The 15029-nt window shown below is 34.2% G+C and overlaps 1 protein-coding gene across 4 annotated transcripts in view; it reads left to right on the forward strand.

The window, feature by feature from the left end:
* The first annotated feature begins 2998 nt into the window (after nucleotides 1–2998).
* The window catches only part of mtDNA-helicase (mitochondrial DNA helicase), a 50736-nt gene continuing 38705 nt past the window's right edge, over nucleotides 2999–15029 (forward strand). For all 4 annotated transcript variants that reach the window (XM_081727727.1, XM_081727728.1, XM_081727730.1 and 1 more), the window contains exons 1-2: nucleotides 2999–3519; nucleotides 10904–11139. In XM_081727727.1, the coding sequence (XP_081583853.1) occupies nucleotides 3207–3519; nucleotides 10904–11139 (549 nt within the window). In that variant the 5' untranslated portion in view covers nucleotides 2999–3206. The remainder of the gene's footprint in view (nucleotides 3520–10903; nucleotides 11140–15029) is intronic.

Raw genomic sequence — 15029 nt, forward strand, 5'->3', positions numbered from 1 at the left:
ATACTTAAGACATACAAATTTTCTTTGTACTGTGTAGTGAGAAAAAAATAGAAATTAATGAAAAAGTGCGTATTTTTTCGTACTTTTTTGGTAAATCAATGTTTATAGGACTATATCTCGGAAATGAGATAACATGAAATAATTTCCTGTGCACGATATGTAGGTGCATCTATTATCTGTAAGTTCTAAAAATTTCATTACTCAACACGTAGTAATTTTCTTGTTATTCAGTAAAAAGTGAGACATCATTATCTCTGAATTGCTGCGGTGTATTAAAAGTCTGAAAAAACTTTTAGAAAGATCTTAAAATAGCTTTTTCAACCAAACTATTTTGACTTGTTTTAAAAGATAAACAATCACAAATATGACATTATGATTATTTCTGCTTTGCGCCCTTTGCTATCGCAGTTTATTCGGAGTGCTACGTTGCCACATTTTCCTGGCGCGTATAGACTCTCAGCCGGACGGCTATTTAAACTTGTCACGCACACTGTCTGGCACTTTTTAGGGATATTTTAAAAATGTAATGTCTCCACAGATTTTAAACCAATTTCTTAGAAATTAACAGGATATACAGTAAATGTACCAAGTGTTCAAAATTAGAAAAGCAAACTCTTATCTTGTTTGGATTTGCATGTGATGGTCCTCGAAAATTTGTTGCTTTTTGTCAGTTTTTAACTTATTGCACGCAGTACAAAATACACTTGCACAGAAACAAAAACACGCACAAAGTTTATTATATGATACAACCTTAGTTGATATGTAATATTGAGTTTACACTTCACAGAAAATCTGTTTTCAGATCTAAGAGCTCCAATGACGCGCTTTTTTTTTTCGGCGCAGCTTCAGGTTTACTTAAAACAGAGTTACTATCTTGTTCACTCCCGGATACGCCACTGAGCACAGAATAATCAATGTCCTTATTATTAATTACTAACTCATAACCGTCTGAGTCGGAGTCATTCATCACTTCTGCAATTTCATTATCGCTAAACATTTTGCCTCTTCTTTTTGTAATATCGCCGCTCGTGAAGGAATATCCATTTTTTTTAAATCAAAAAGCACAAGATATACTCACAAAAATATAAATGCCCATTCGTCCGTTTCATTGCAATGAACCCATATGATGTGAGTGTGTGTGGAAGTTTTTGACGCCTACGAACCGAAGGGAAGTGTTGAAGATTTAATCAGTGCGACGTGATTAGACGCAAATACAGCCCTCGTCACCTACTCATTGCATTGTTTACTTTCGTTGAAAGAAAACAAAGGACTCATTCTGTGTTACATTCGGCAGGGGAATTGATCGCAGAACTTGGGTGAACACATGATTGCCAAGGTTACAGTAGGGCTACATTTCTTTTTAACCTTTAACATGTTCGTAATCTGTAGAGTGTGTATACTGATAGATCTTGAGGTAGAAATGGAGCCATTGTTTATAAATATTAGGGAAGATAGCAGGAGCAGCGATGAGTCAACAAAGCCATGACGAAAGTGAATGAAGTAAGTAGATTAAGAGATGAGTTTTTGGATGTGTTTCTTCAACGTTTTATTTCGATTACATTGAGATGTGTACACTCATGTCCAAAATTATTGTCGCATATCTATAACTATCTTCTTGTAAGAATATAATTTGATAATGATTTTGCAGGGTACTTTTAATACTGATACTATATGTAGAGTCGGGAAATGTATATTTGTAAATTTCATAGGAAAAGAATACGAAAATTAGCATGAGTAAAAGAAAATGTTCCTAAATGGATAAGAAAATTTTAGTTTCGTTTTATTGTTCTTATTTACTGCTCTTTTGACATGAAATTTGCCACATACATGTCTTTGCCGATTATACACATACTAACATTATAAGAAATACCAGGCGACTTCGTTATCAAATTATATTCCTACAATAACATATTTATAGACATGCGACAATAATTTTGGACATAAGTGTGCATGCATTAATATTTTTATGATGTTGTGAAAGGTTATAATAAATACTTTTCCTATTACATTCTTATGAAGTAGGCTTCGCGCTACAAGCTTCCTGAACGCGACAACAGTGCACGACAGCGTTGCCGCACTTCCATTTACTGTATGCTGTTTCTTCATATAAGCGCGGGGAATTTAAAGATTTGGTTGCAACATGGCTCACCGCTTAACGCAGAGAATATGTTGAAGTAAACATTTTTTTTTTAAAATAAATACTCTACCAACTAAACCCTTTTTTGTTTATAGTTCCAAATATTTGGAACACTAGACTTCCAAATTTTCGAACAGTGTTTTGTACGTTTCTCTACCTACCATGGTAAAGGAGATCAGAGCGTCGTACATTTGTTTTAATTACACAAAAAATATCAAGTGATGAAAATTGAACTTTTCACATCTTACAGTTAATGGATGCATCTACATACTGTACACAGGAAATTATTTCACGTGTTCTCTTTTCTGAGATATAGCTCTATAAGCATTGATCTACCAAAAAAGTACGAAAAAATACGCACTTTTTCATTAATTTTTATTTTTTTCTCACTACATAGTACAAAGAAAATTTTTATATCTTAAGTATTGAAAAGACAACATTCCAGCAATTCCAACGAGGTATGACAATGAAATATAAGTTTTGACTGGACGTCACGGCAGCACCGCGAAGTCAGGGGCCTATCTTTATGAAATGGATAGTAGTCACTTCACTTGCGCTAGATTGAGTACCACGTGCTAAAAGCATCCACACCAAAATAGCCTGTCTAACAATTATTGCTGATAATATTTTCAATCGTTTGGGTGTTCTGATCCTTAGAATTTTGTATAGATTCCTACGGAATGAGGCCAATAATAATATGATTACTTGTTAGATTCAGGGATATATTTTAGTAAGGAGCTGGTATCCCTTATGTTGTATTATAATAATTCATTTGTTTCGTGTGGCGGCGATGCACGAGGATTTGTTTTCATAACAAAGGAGAATTTGAAGCGAAGAATCTTGGTGGTGGTGCTAGTAATGCAAGCAAAAAATAATGCATTTGGTTTTGTTTAATTAATTCTAATGTTTCAAATATGACTGATTATTTAAGTTTTGAACCCTTGTAGTATCTTACTTAACCTAATTCATGCTGTTTCCAAATTTTGTATGGAAAATGCTCTTTCAAACGTGGTTTTGACAATATCTTGTTGCAAGAATTTTTGCTTTACCATAGTCCATTTTCCTCAAAATGGGAAGAAGTTTTTCAATTGTGAAAATAATACTGAAATCTCAATTTAGAAATCTAGGATATTGTACTTGTCTTTCATTAATGAATAGTAGATCAAGGACGTTTGCGTACGTTCATCTACAGAAGCGTTCTTATGTTCATTCTGTTGATTCTTCAGAAATACCTTCGGTGTCAGTTACTCTTATGAAGAGAACATTGAGGGACAGTGGTGTAAGCGTCGAGGAAGGATATTCATGTCTGAAAGCCCAGTGTTTTCTTTGTAGCGAAAGTCCTACTGATTCATCGAAAAAATTGTTCATAAATAAAACAACCGGTAAGTTAATGGTAGTTTATTAAGCTTAAATTTAAGGGTGGGATTTAGTATATTCTCCAAATCCACACATAATGTAAGTGTTCTATGCTATATACTATGTTTTGCGCTAATTTCATTTGTGTACCCACTCGCTGACGCGTCTGCTTCTCCGGACGCCGGACTCATTACCAAATGATTTGGGAAAGAAACTAAATAACACCCAAATTTAAGTGCAAAAGTGAGTTGAATTGCTAGTTTCAGGGATGTCTACCGGTCAGGAATTACATTATTGGTCAGAGAAGAGTCTATACCAGGACTCCTATATGAGGAATGTTAATGTTTTTGTAATGCAGATTTGTTGCCAGTCTCGTACTTAAATTCACAGAATATGTACTTTTTCCTCGGTGAATGAACTATTTCTACTTTAAACAATCATTTTTGGGGCCTGTACTTGCCTTCTTCGGTGCATATTTACTTTAGGCTGGCTTGTGTAAAAAGTACAAACCAATCTGTGCTAGGTGGCCATTACAATACACGATTACTACGTAACCGAGTCAGAGCAGGAGTGCAAGATGCATCCGTAGGGAGGAAGGCGCGTTAGCGACGGTGGGATTACAAATATACGAAAATAGCGCTAAAGACCGTAACCCATATGGCATAAGAATACTTACCTTCTGTGTTGAATTATGTATTTGTACGTTACCAAGGAACTGAAGGAAATATGGCGATATGTTTTTATAATTTTCACATTTGTGTTTTAATATAACATAACACACTACGTACGTAAATATCACAAATATTTGTATCCTTTAACTTTCGGACGCTTTTATTGTTGCGCGTAATGAGTTTACACTGACTTCAGATACTTCATCTCACTTTGCATACTATGGTTAATGGTACCTTGGTATCCGTGTTTAACAGGTTAGACTTTCATTAATGTATTTCTGCGTAGATACGCATCTCACAAATAAGAACACAACACATTTAAATTACAAGTATTTATACCAGGGATGCAAATAACCACGCTCCCGGGGCGAGTGGTTCATCGCTGCGGGCGAGTATTTAATACCTTACCGAAGGTAAGTAAATGATTTCTGTTGTGGGATGTAGGCTAGTAGCTTTTTTCGTGGGCTAGTAAAATTTTGTTGCTTATTTGCATCTCTGATTTATACTTTTATATATTAAAATATTACAAAATTGTTCTGTGAATTTTACAAATATGTGGATCCGTATAGTTAATCGCCGGCCCACTTTCTAATCAAAATTATCCTGCGTTACAATGTAGACCATATTATGTTTGTTATGTGTAAATTCTCAGTGCCACATATCTTCTGTGGTTTTCCCTAAAAATCTTAAGATCTTCGTTCTTTCTCTGAAAGATCTGGTAACCTTAAGCTTGAAGTGGAATCCGAACCACTACTCGGTTTGCACTTGAGAGAAATGATCTTTCATGTGGGCTCAAACACGGATTCCTTTGATTACAAAGGCGGCGAATCTACTGACTCATCTATAGAAATACGTTGTATGGTCTTACATACTTGTGAATATTTCAGCAGTCATGTCAGAAGGATAAAATGACACATGACTGCACAACTGAAAAAAATGAAATCTTTTACGTCCCACGATTATGCCGGTTAGGCTAAAGAAGGCGCTGATTATCACAACTGAAATCACTGCACAAAGTTATACACGTTATTAAAATAAATGGACAATTTTATAATCTAATTTAGTTTAAGTTAGTTCAATGAGTCAGAAATACAACAACTTAATCAAATTTACATATCAGTAAAAGTAGTGAATAAGGATACGAATGATTTTAGTTCACAGGTTCTCAGTCATTCGTATATATATATATATGAACATGCAGGAAATACTTTTGATTTTAATGGAATATTTATACTCATACTTCCTGAGTTTATAGTGTACTGTAGATTGCTTGTTCTTCGCACGGGGAGAATACGTTTCATTTTGTACATAAAGTACCAATGCGGGCTGAATTTAGATTTAAATGGCATCGGAAGTGTCACTGTTCATCTCAGCGACCCCGAAAACTATGTATTTAACACTAATATCGATCATATTTAAATATCTCTCCCTCCCCTGCGTTGCACCGTCAAAGTGAAATGATAAAAAACCATCGAAAGCCCGAACGTAATCTATGTGACAAATTTGATCGAGATCGGTCTTATGGTTCAAGAGCTATGAAGTGTTGAACATAGTCACTTTCAGTTTTATATAATAGATGATAGAAGATCTGGATAAGCCTTTCCCAATCTTTCTGATGTCGCGGACCCTTTGTAGCGACTGTTAAATTTCCATGGCCTCTCATGAAATAAAAAATGTTTCTTAAAAAATTCTATTTCGCATGTTATTTACGGTAATACAATATTCTTATAAATGAAGATATTCAAAAAGGAATCCCTTCATATCAGATAGACCTAATATTATGAATTAAACGTCCACCTAATGTGATGGGTGATTGATGCGTTTTTCAACCTGGATTGGTAATTTGTTATTTCTTCTTTTATCTTGGTGGTATTCTATTATTTTAATTGGTTGAAACGTAGGTAATGTACATTACAAATATCCCAGGTGTCAGCAATACAATAACAAAGTTTAATGAAAGTAAAGTGTCTTCCGGATTCCTTTTCAGTCTCTCGCCCCCGGGTAGGTCTGCGGAGCACAGATTGGGAAATACTCTTCCAGACTGTTTGAAATATGAGGAAATTTCACACGATGTGTGGCATTTTTACTCTTAATTTTTTTTGTTTCGGTTAAAAAAAAAAAAAAAAACACGTGAGTAATCCCTCTTGGTTTAAACTAACCAACCGTGCTTCACTTCAAAATTCTGACATAGTTTGTAAAAATATATTCACAAATTATTAAGAAAAATAACGATTTTTTATACTCGCCATTGTAATTCATAGTAGCAAATTATTGTGGTGTATTCGTTTCTTGCACTGAAAAATTAGTGACACATTTTTTTCAGTATGATGTGGAAAAAAAGAAGGAAATAGGAAGTTGTTAGTTTAGTTTAGAAAGTTATTAACCAAAGTTGTGCTTTCCTTAAGTTGACCATATAATTCCAGTTCTTGTCTAGAGTTCCTTGCTCGAGATTTAATTCTGTTCCCATAGTTCTAGTAAAGTCTATTGGCATAATTTTCTACTGTGGAGGCATCTTATAGAGTAATTGTGCTACCTTTTTGATGGCGTCCGTAGCCATATGCAGCCATATGCAGCCATTTGATGTTTAGAGGCAGCCATATGTGTTTATAGTCCTGAAACTGCGAGATCTTGATCCTTGCACTCTGTTATATTTTCTTTTATTCTCGTTGTCTTATGTCTTATTGTCATATCAATATAAGTTTATTTAGAATTGCAATTTGCTTAATATGTATGTGTATCCTTAAGATTGTACACATAGTAACCTTTTTTGTATCTTGTAAAATAATTTTCTGATTTCATCTGTGGGTTAAGTGCTACGTTAAAATCATACTTATTTGCTATTTTTTGTAGTTTGTACGAAAGTTTGGGTCGCAAAGGAAACGAAAACCCCTTAGTAATATTATTCTTTGCAAACTTTTTTTTTTTATTTAATCTTACTTACTTAAGCCGTCCTCTTCTACCTTCCAATGTAGAGGGGTTTCCAGAGAGCTTTCCAATCGTCTCTGTTTAGTGCTGTTGTCTGCACCGTCTTCCTGAAACCTTCTTGTTCTTTGCGAGTTCTCGAATATCTTCCAGCCGTGTTTTCCTCGGTCTTCCTTTTGGTTTCTTTCCTATAACTTTTGCCTCGTATACTTGTTTCACTATTCTCTTTTCATCCTTCTTGTTAAATGACCAAACCATCTCAACTTTATCTTCCGTATTTCATCTTCCAATGGAGCTATTTTAAGCATTTCTCTTATTTTTACATTCCTTATCTTGTCTCTTCTGGTTTTACCCTCTATTTTTCGCAGAAATCTCATTTCCGTTGCTTGTAATTTCTTTTGTTGGTTTGTACTCAAGGTCCAAGACTCACAAGAATATGTTAATATTGGCTTATATATCGCTTTGAATACTGTTGTTTTTGTTCTTTTTGTTACTTCCTTTCTGTTCAGGAGCTGTGTCTTTAACCCATTAAAACATCTTCCTGCAGCTGCTACTCTGTTAGAGATTTCTTTGTCTAGTTTCCTTCTTTATTTATCCAGGTTCCTAGGTATTTGAAGTTATCCATTTGTTCTATTGTTTCATTTCTGATTTTGATGTGGTGCTTTTTATCTTCTTTAGCAATTATCATCGATTTTGTTTTGCCTATGTTTATTTTTAAATTTCTCTTTTTCAAGTGCTCTTCCCACAACTTTAAGTTATAATTCAAATTTTCTTCTGATTTGTCTATTAGAACTACATCGTCTGCAAGTGCTAATTCTGCGATTTTTATTGGTTTCATTTTCCAGAAACCTACTTCATACCATTTGTTGTTCTTGCAGCATTCCTTCATAACGTCATCTAGTACAAGGTTGAACAAAATAGGGCTGAGTACACAGCCTTGTCTTACTCCTGATGTAGTGTAAAATTCTTTTGATGTTTCATTACATGTCCTTACGTAGTTCCTTGTTTGCCTATAATAACTCTGAATTACATGTGCTAACTTACTATTTACATTCCTGTTTTTGATTCTTTTCCATATTTCTTCTCTTCTGACGGTATCAAATGCTTTCGTTAGATCTATGAAGCAGAGATGGATTTCTTTATTTTGATTTATTCCTTTTTCTATGATTTGTCTCAGCGAAAATATTTGATCTTGTGTGCTTCTGTTTGGTCTAAATCCACTTTGAGAATCTTCCAATTGCGGATCGATGTCCTTCCTTAGCAAAGATTTTAGCTACTGTACTCAGGAGCGAAATCCCTCTAAAGTTATTGCAGTCTTTGTTGTCTCCTTTCTTATAACTGCGATTTCCCAATCACTGGGTACTTGTTCCTTCTTCCAAATCAAGTTAAATAACTTTACCAGTATTTTTCTGCCAAACGTAACTAAATACTTTATCATTTCTGGAGCGATTCCATCATGTCCTGATGCTCTTCCGGCTTTAATTTTCTTTATTGCCCTTTCCAATTCTTCCTGTTGGATGTTATTTTCCGTCTCTTCTGCTTTGTGTCTGTCGTCTTCTTGTGACAGTTTTTCGGTTCCTCTATGCGCATATTTCCTTAACTTTTGCTTTATATTTTCGACTCTCCTATTTCTCTCTTGTATTGTTTCCTCCTTCTCTTTCAGTGTTTCTTCGAAGTATTCTCCCCATCTTTTTATTATCTCATCTTCCTTAAGCAATACTTTCCCTTCTTTATCATATATTCTTTTAATTATTGGCTCTTTTTGTTCTTTTCTCATTGATTTTAGTGTACCATAGAATAACTTTACGTTTCCTTGATAATTTTTGTGTAACCTTTTCCCGAAGTTATTACTAGATCCTTAACCTTTTTTCTCTGTTCTTTGTATCTCTCATAGTCGTTATCCGTTTTCGTTGATAGATAGTTTTTCCATCTTTTGTTCTTCTCTCTGACTTCCTTTTGAATTTCTTCATTCCACCATGCTGTTCTTTTAATTTGTGATTCCCCAATTTTGGATTTCCCGCATACCTGCACTGCCTTATTTATGATTGTTGTTTTAAATTGCTCCCAAAGTTTTTCTACGTCCTCTATTTCTTCTTCTTGTAGTAACCTTTCGAATACTTCTGTTTCTTGTGTGTATGCTCTTCTAGAGTCTTCTTCTGACAATTTCTTAATCTTTATTTTCTCTGTAACTTTCCTTTTTCTAATGGCTGGTTTTCTTGTTTCTTCTCTAGTAACTATTAATTCCATTGCTAAAAGATAATGATCGCTCCCTATTTCTGGTCCTCTCATAACTCTTACATCCTTGATTTCTTTCCAGTTTTCTCTAGGCACTAATATGTAATCTATTATAGACTTCTCTTTCTTTGATGGTTCTTCTCTTGTATACAGATGGATATTTTTGTGTTTAAATTTTGTAGTGGTTATTACGAGGTTGTTTTCGACGCAAAACTCGAGGATTCTTGTTCCGTTGTCGTTTTGTATTGTTTCACCATATTGCCCTAGTAGCCCATTATAGTTCTTATAGTTTCTCCCAACTCTTCCATTGAAATCTCCAATTACTATTGTTGATAGGTTGCTGTTGTCTATTGTTTGTTGTAATGTGTGCCAAAATACTTCTTTCTGTTCTACTGGAGCATCTTCACTTGGTCCGTACCCTATAACTATTTTTTCTCGTCTATCTTCTTCCTGATCTAATATGATTGTGAGTGTCATTATGTTTTCGTTCACAAACTCCCAGTCTTGTATTCTGCTTATAATGTCCTGTTGTACTATACAACCTACTCCTCTTCTTGCTCTTTCGAATTTTGATACTCCTGAGTAAAATAAAGTATACCCATTCCCTATGGTTTCTATACCTTGTCCTTTCTTTTTGGTTTCGGTTATTCCTATAATTTTCATTTTTAGCTCCTTTGCTTCTGCTGTTAGTTCTTGTTCTTTGCCTGTTAATCCTTGAACATTCCAGGTTCCAATTCTCGTATATCCTAATCCTCGCCTTGTTGTTATCAGATCGTCCAAACCGGCTCTCTGTTTCCCTGTTCTTTTGATGGTTGACGATTTCGGACATACGAGTTATCAGCCCGTAGTATCCTATCGTGATGAAGGGGTTGCCTTCTTTAGGTGCTCACGCTCACCTTTGACTGACTGTTGGTCTGTAGACTTGTTTTACAGGGAATTAATGCCTAACCCTCCTCCTTTCTCATCCGGGCTTGGGACCGGCAATGGCGGAGTTTTTTATTTTATCAAAAGATCCAATATATTTCAATCAAAAATTTTCTTGTACGCCTTATATCTATAGAATTACATGTAGTGTAGCCAAACCCAAACTATCAGTTAACTCAAGATGGTGTGCTTACGTAGAAAATACGAAAACTCGATTTAGGGGCCGTTCAAAAATTCTGTGGCCGGTGGTCTAATTGGCCCAAAAGATCCAATGTACTTCAACAACAATTTTCGTGTAGGGCTTACCTCTGGAGAACTACATATAGTGTAGCCAAATCCAAGCTATCAGTTAACTCAGTATGATGTGCTTATTGCGTAGAAAATACGAAAACTCGATTTAGGGGCCGTTCAAAGATTTTGTAGCCCTGTTCCAAAAACTAATTATTGGCCAAGATCCATATTACCGCACTAAGATAATACATTAAAAGAACTACATTTAAAACGTTGTCAGAGAGCATGCAAACTGTTTGGAGAAGTTTTTGCTTCCCTGATGAAAGGCAAAGTCTCTTTATCTTCTTTTATCCAGTATATGTATCCTATAGTTGCAATTAACAATGCTTATATATGTATATATATATATTACCCTTTTGTCTTCAAGGGTACTTTGTGTGTCAACAATGCAGATGTTGCGGTCAGTGGGATCTTCTGAATAGATTGTTAAATCAAAAAAGAAGCGGAAAACCTGTATCAAGAGATGATATCCCTCAAATGAAACCGGATGTGATGGGACAAGAGGCAGCAGAACAACGATCGAAAATGCTGGAACAGTCATCCTTAGTTGGAAATTTATCTTCCGAGGAACTGGAGCGAATAATAAAGAGTTTTAACTTCTTTGTAAGTAGAATTATTTTACTCTTATCTGTAAAAGTACTTAAGAAGGTAAATTTTAAACAATGTAATGAAATCTTTGTTTTATGTCCCACGGTTATGTCGGCTGGGCTAAAGGAGACTATATATATATATACAGCAGCTCTTCAAGCTGTTTACACTGACACTTCTTACTAAAATTGTTTTGTTACTGACCAATTAGCCAAGTGGTTCTACAAACCAATAGATGTAACTAGAAAAATATGCTGGGTCAGCATTTGTACATTCTCTTTCTTACGAAATAAGGAGGCGTCATATCTCAGCGGTAGAGCGGTGACCTCTGGTGCGAGGGGTCCGTAGTGTTTCGTAACTTCAAAAACATGGCGATTTCTTCGTTACTCACAAAATAATAGAGAATAGAACTTAAAGTTTGATAGATAATTCCTTAAATTACCATGTTAATATTCAAAATTTGAAACATTACTTTTGAGAGAGAAGTAAAATAGGTTATAGATTTCTCGGTAGTAAAAGAATTTAGGTGAGATGCTTGTATCTATTTATGTTATATACTAATATACATGATGTTACATTGAATTAATTAAGCCATTGATACAATAAATTTACAGAATTTTGAATTGAATAAATGAAGTCTGTCATGGAGGAAGACCTTCACGCACTATGAAATTCTTATATGTTGTTCTTTACATAATTGAATTAAAAAGATTCTACTTACAGGTGTGGTATGCTTTTATTGAGTTGCCTTTAAAGAGTTCTTTAGTAATAATAGATTGATATTGATAGCGAAAGCATATCTTTCAGTAGTAGTACTAGTAGTATACATTACCTTATAATAAGCCCTGAAAGGACCTATGTTCTAAGCAGATTTATAAAAGAATACAAATTCAATGATCATGATTTATTAAAAAAAATATTTGATTTCATAACAAATTGCAGACTTAAATGTCTGTATGCAGAACAGAGTTTCTATCGGTCACGAAAGTCAAGGAAAAGGCACGAAATTTAGCTTTTGGGTCACGATTTTTTTTTCTTTTTTTTTTTTTTTTTTTTTTTTTAAATCTGTACAAATAAAAGTATAGACTGGAAAATGTTGTTCTATAAAACGTCAAAGTTCACCACCAAAAATGTCTGTGGTCGGCTTTAGACGCTACCAAATCGCAAGCAAAGTACACTTCTATCGCATGCATGAAAATTCGGCCTAATCTGCACCAAGTTCGCTCGTGAAAATGTTACTAAATTTTATGGTTTGGGAAAGAAAACGTCACGAAAATTTCATTTTTGAATTTTAGTAGACACCCTGTAGAGAGAAGAGTATACAGGGTGTCTACTGATACTGGAAATACTTGAATTATACTGGAATTTAATGTTGATACTAAAAATACTGGAAATATACTTGAATTTTGATCCACATACTGGAAAAATCATGAAACTGGTAATATGTCAACAATATTTTTTTTGTAATTGTTTTAATAGTCTTAGAAACAATTTTGTATCCATTAAGATTGTAAATTTTTCCAAAGCAAGAGTTGTATACATTTTGTAATTAGACATTTAAAGCAATGGGTGGAGTGGAGGGCTGTGAGGGGAGTTGTGAAGCCCTTTAAAAATGTTAAAAATTCATTGTATTTAAAAAAATCAAGATTAACTAAATTTATTAAAAATAAAATATTCTTTTGATGGTAAAACAATTAAAACCAGAAATCATCAAGAGTGTGATTATTCCTAAAGAACTTTTTTAAAAAATCACTGTACTAGGTACAGGAATTTTGCTGATACTTATACTAAATATACTGGAATTTTGAAAATGAAATTCAGTAGACACCCTGGTATAGTAAAGCAAAAACTAAGTAAAATGTGGTTAAATAAAACAGAGTAAAGCAAAGTGCACCTTTCTAATAGTGTGCATGATTGAAACAGTTATTTCAAATGTTAAATACAATATTACTTGAAGAATAAACTTTTGCAAATGAATACTTAAGGTAAGCCTTGAGGAGACCATCAATTGAGATACACTTCTGAAAGAAACAAACCAATAAAACAAAGACATAAGACTTACATTGCAAACGTTGCAAATGTCGGCTTAATTCTCTCATATCTCAAAACTATCCTGTGGGGGCGCGGTGGCTCAGTGGTAGAGCGTTCATCTCCGGTGCTTGGGGTCCCTGGCTCGATCCCAGTTCGCGCTGTGTGGACTTTGTGGTGGACAAACACCGTGCTCGTGGGTTTCCTCGGGGTTCTCCCACTTTCTTCATTCCACCATTTTATTCATTACTCATAATCACCGTCTCCTTAGCATAACCGTGGAACGTAAAACTCATAGATTTCATTTCATTTTTACTAATTATCCTGTATAAACTGCTTGTTGAGAGAGAAGCATCCATATATGAATCCACATAGCATCGAAGCGTCAGAATGGATTTGTGTCATTTTTCTCTCAACTATATATATGATTTTGATTTTTACAAATATGACTTTCACTTTTGATGAAATCTAGGAACTGGATTATGCTAAAGTTGCTTTGTAGAGTGTTTACGTCGTTCGGATTTTACGTTCACTCTTCTTAAAACGGGACAGGACGTTTGGGCGTGAAGTACATGGTAAAAATGACAATTTACGACATATAAAGTAAGCTAGGCACTGAAAACGAAACGCGAATCAAGATATATATACATTTCCTACACTTCTATCTTTATCTCACCTTATTTATCTATTTTCTATCTCTATCTTATTTATTCATCTAAATTAAATAAAAAAATATTTAAATAAAAATCATGTAGTTTTATCTTTTAAATTTGCATTTGCTGCACCATCCTGTCTTACTAAAAGTTGTGAAAGACGGGAAAGCAAAGTAAGCTTTGATTTGCTCTCTAGGACCAATCAGAACACGTTGTTCATGATAAACAGCCAATCGAAACACTTCAATTGTTTTGTTTAATCTTCGATATTTAAATCGATAACCTTAACTTTCGATACTTAATGTGGTAGAAGCTACTCACCGCACGTTGCAGGTGAACCATCCTTCGATCTGGAGACTCATCGAAGCTCTCAGGAGAACGCAAAGGAAAAGAGATTTGGTGTTTGAAATAATGGTGCGGGGTGAAGAGACAGAAATACATAAAGACCGATGACAGAATCAGAAAAATTGTAAATAATTTTGATAATGTTGAATTTGTTGAGTACTTAAGAGGGTTAGCCCATAACGTCATCATGGATTGATTCTTTTCTTGTTCACGATTCTTGTACTTCAACATGTTGATCTAATTTTTGTATTATATAAGAAAGCTAGGACATGAAGGAATCAGACGAACTGTTAATAATTTTGTTTTTGTTAATTAAAACATTTTGATTGAATTTTTGTATTTTTTTTTTTTTTTTAAAAAAACAACTTAATAATTACATACTTATGAATATTAAAATTTGTTTTCTTTCGTATTACGTTTGCCAGACTCTTCTCTTCCTTAAGTCCAATAAAGAACTACCAATAAAAGATTTCCGCGCACTCGAGTTGAGGGAAAGATGTTAATACAGGGTGTCTAAGACATTGAGTTTAGGAACTTCAGTTGTATGCCGTATTTCTGGTATCATTTTTTTAAAATTAGGATTCCAGTATAAAAATCAAAACTTAACATATTTTCATTTCGTCCCATGGTAAGCATTTAATCTGTATTAAGGAAAGTGACGAAAGGAAAAAAAGAATGATTTCAAAGTTAAAAATAAGAGTTAAGTGTACATATATTAATCATTTAGCCACTAAAAATGTGTTTGACATTCGCACTGTTTGCATAACTACAGTAGTAGGCCTGCTTTAAGTTCTTTAATGGAATAGGCCCACTATGTATGTAATGTAGTCAATTATATGTAGTCTGGTCTGCTTACCTTTGGCTTGAAAAGTTATCAAA

This window comes from Thermobia domestica, chromosome 10 (genome assembly GCF_964235325.1).
Source record: "Thermobia domestica chromosome 10, izTheDome1.hap1.1, whole genome shotgun sequence".
NCBI classification, from domain to species: domain Eukaryota; kingdom Metazoa; phylum Arthropoda; class Insecta; order Zygentoma; family Lepismatidae; genus Thermobia; species Thermobia domestica.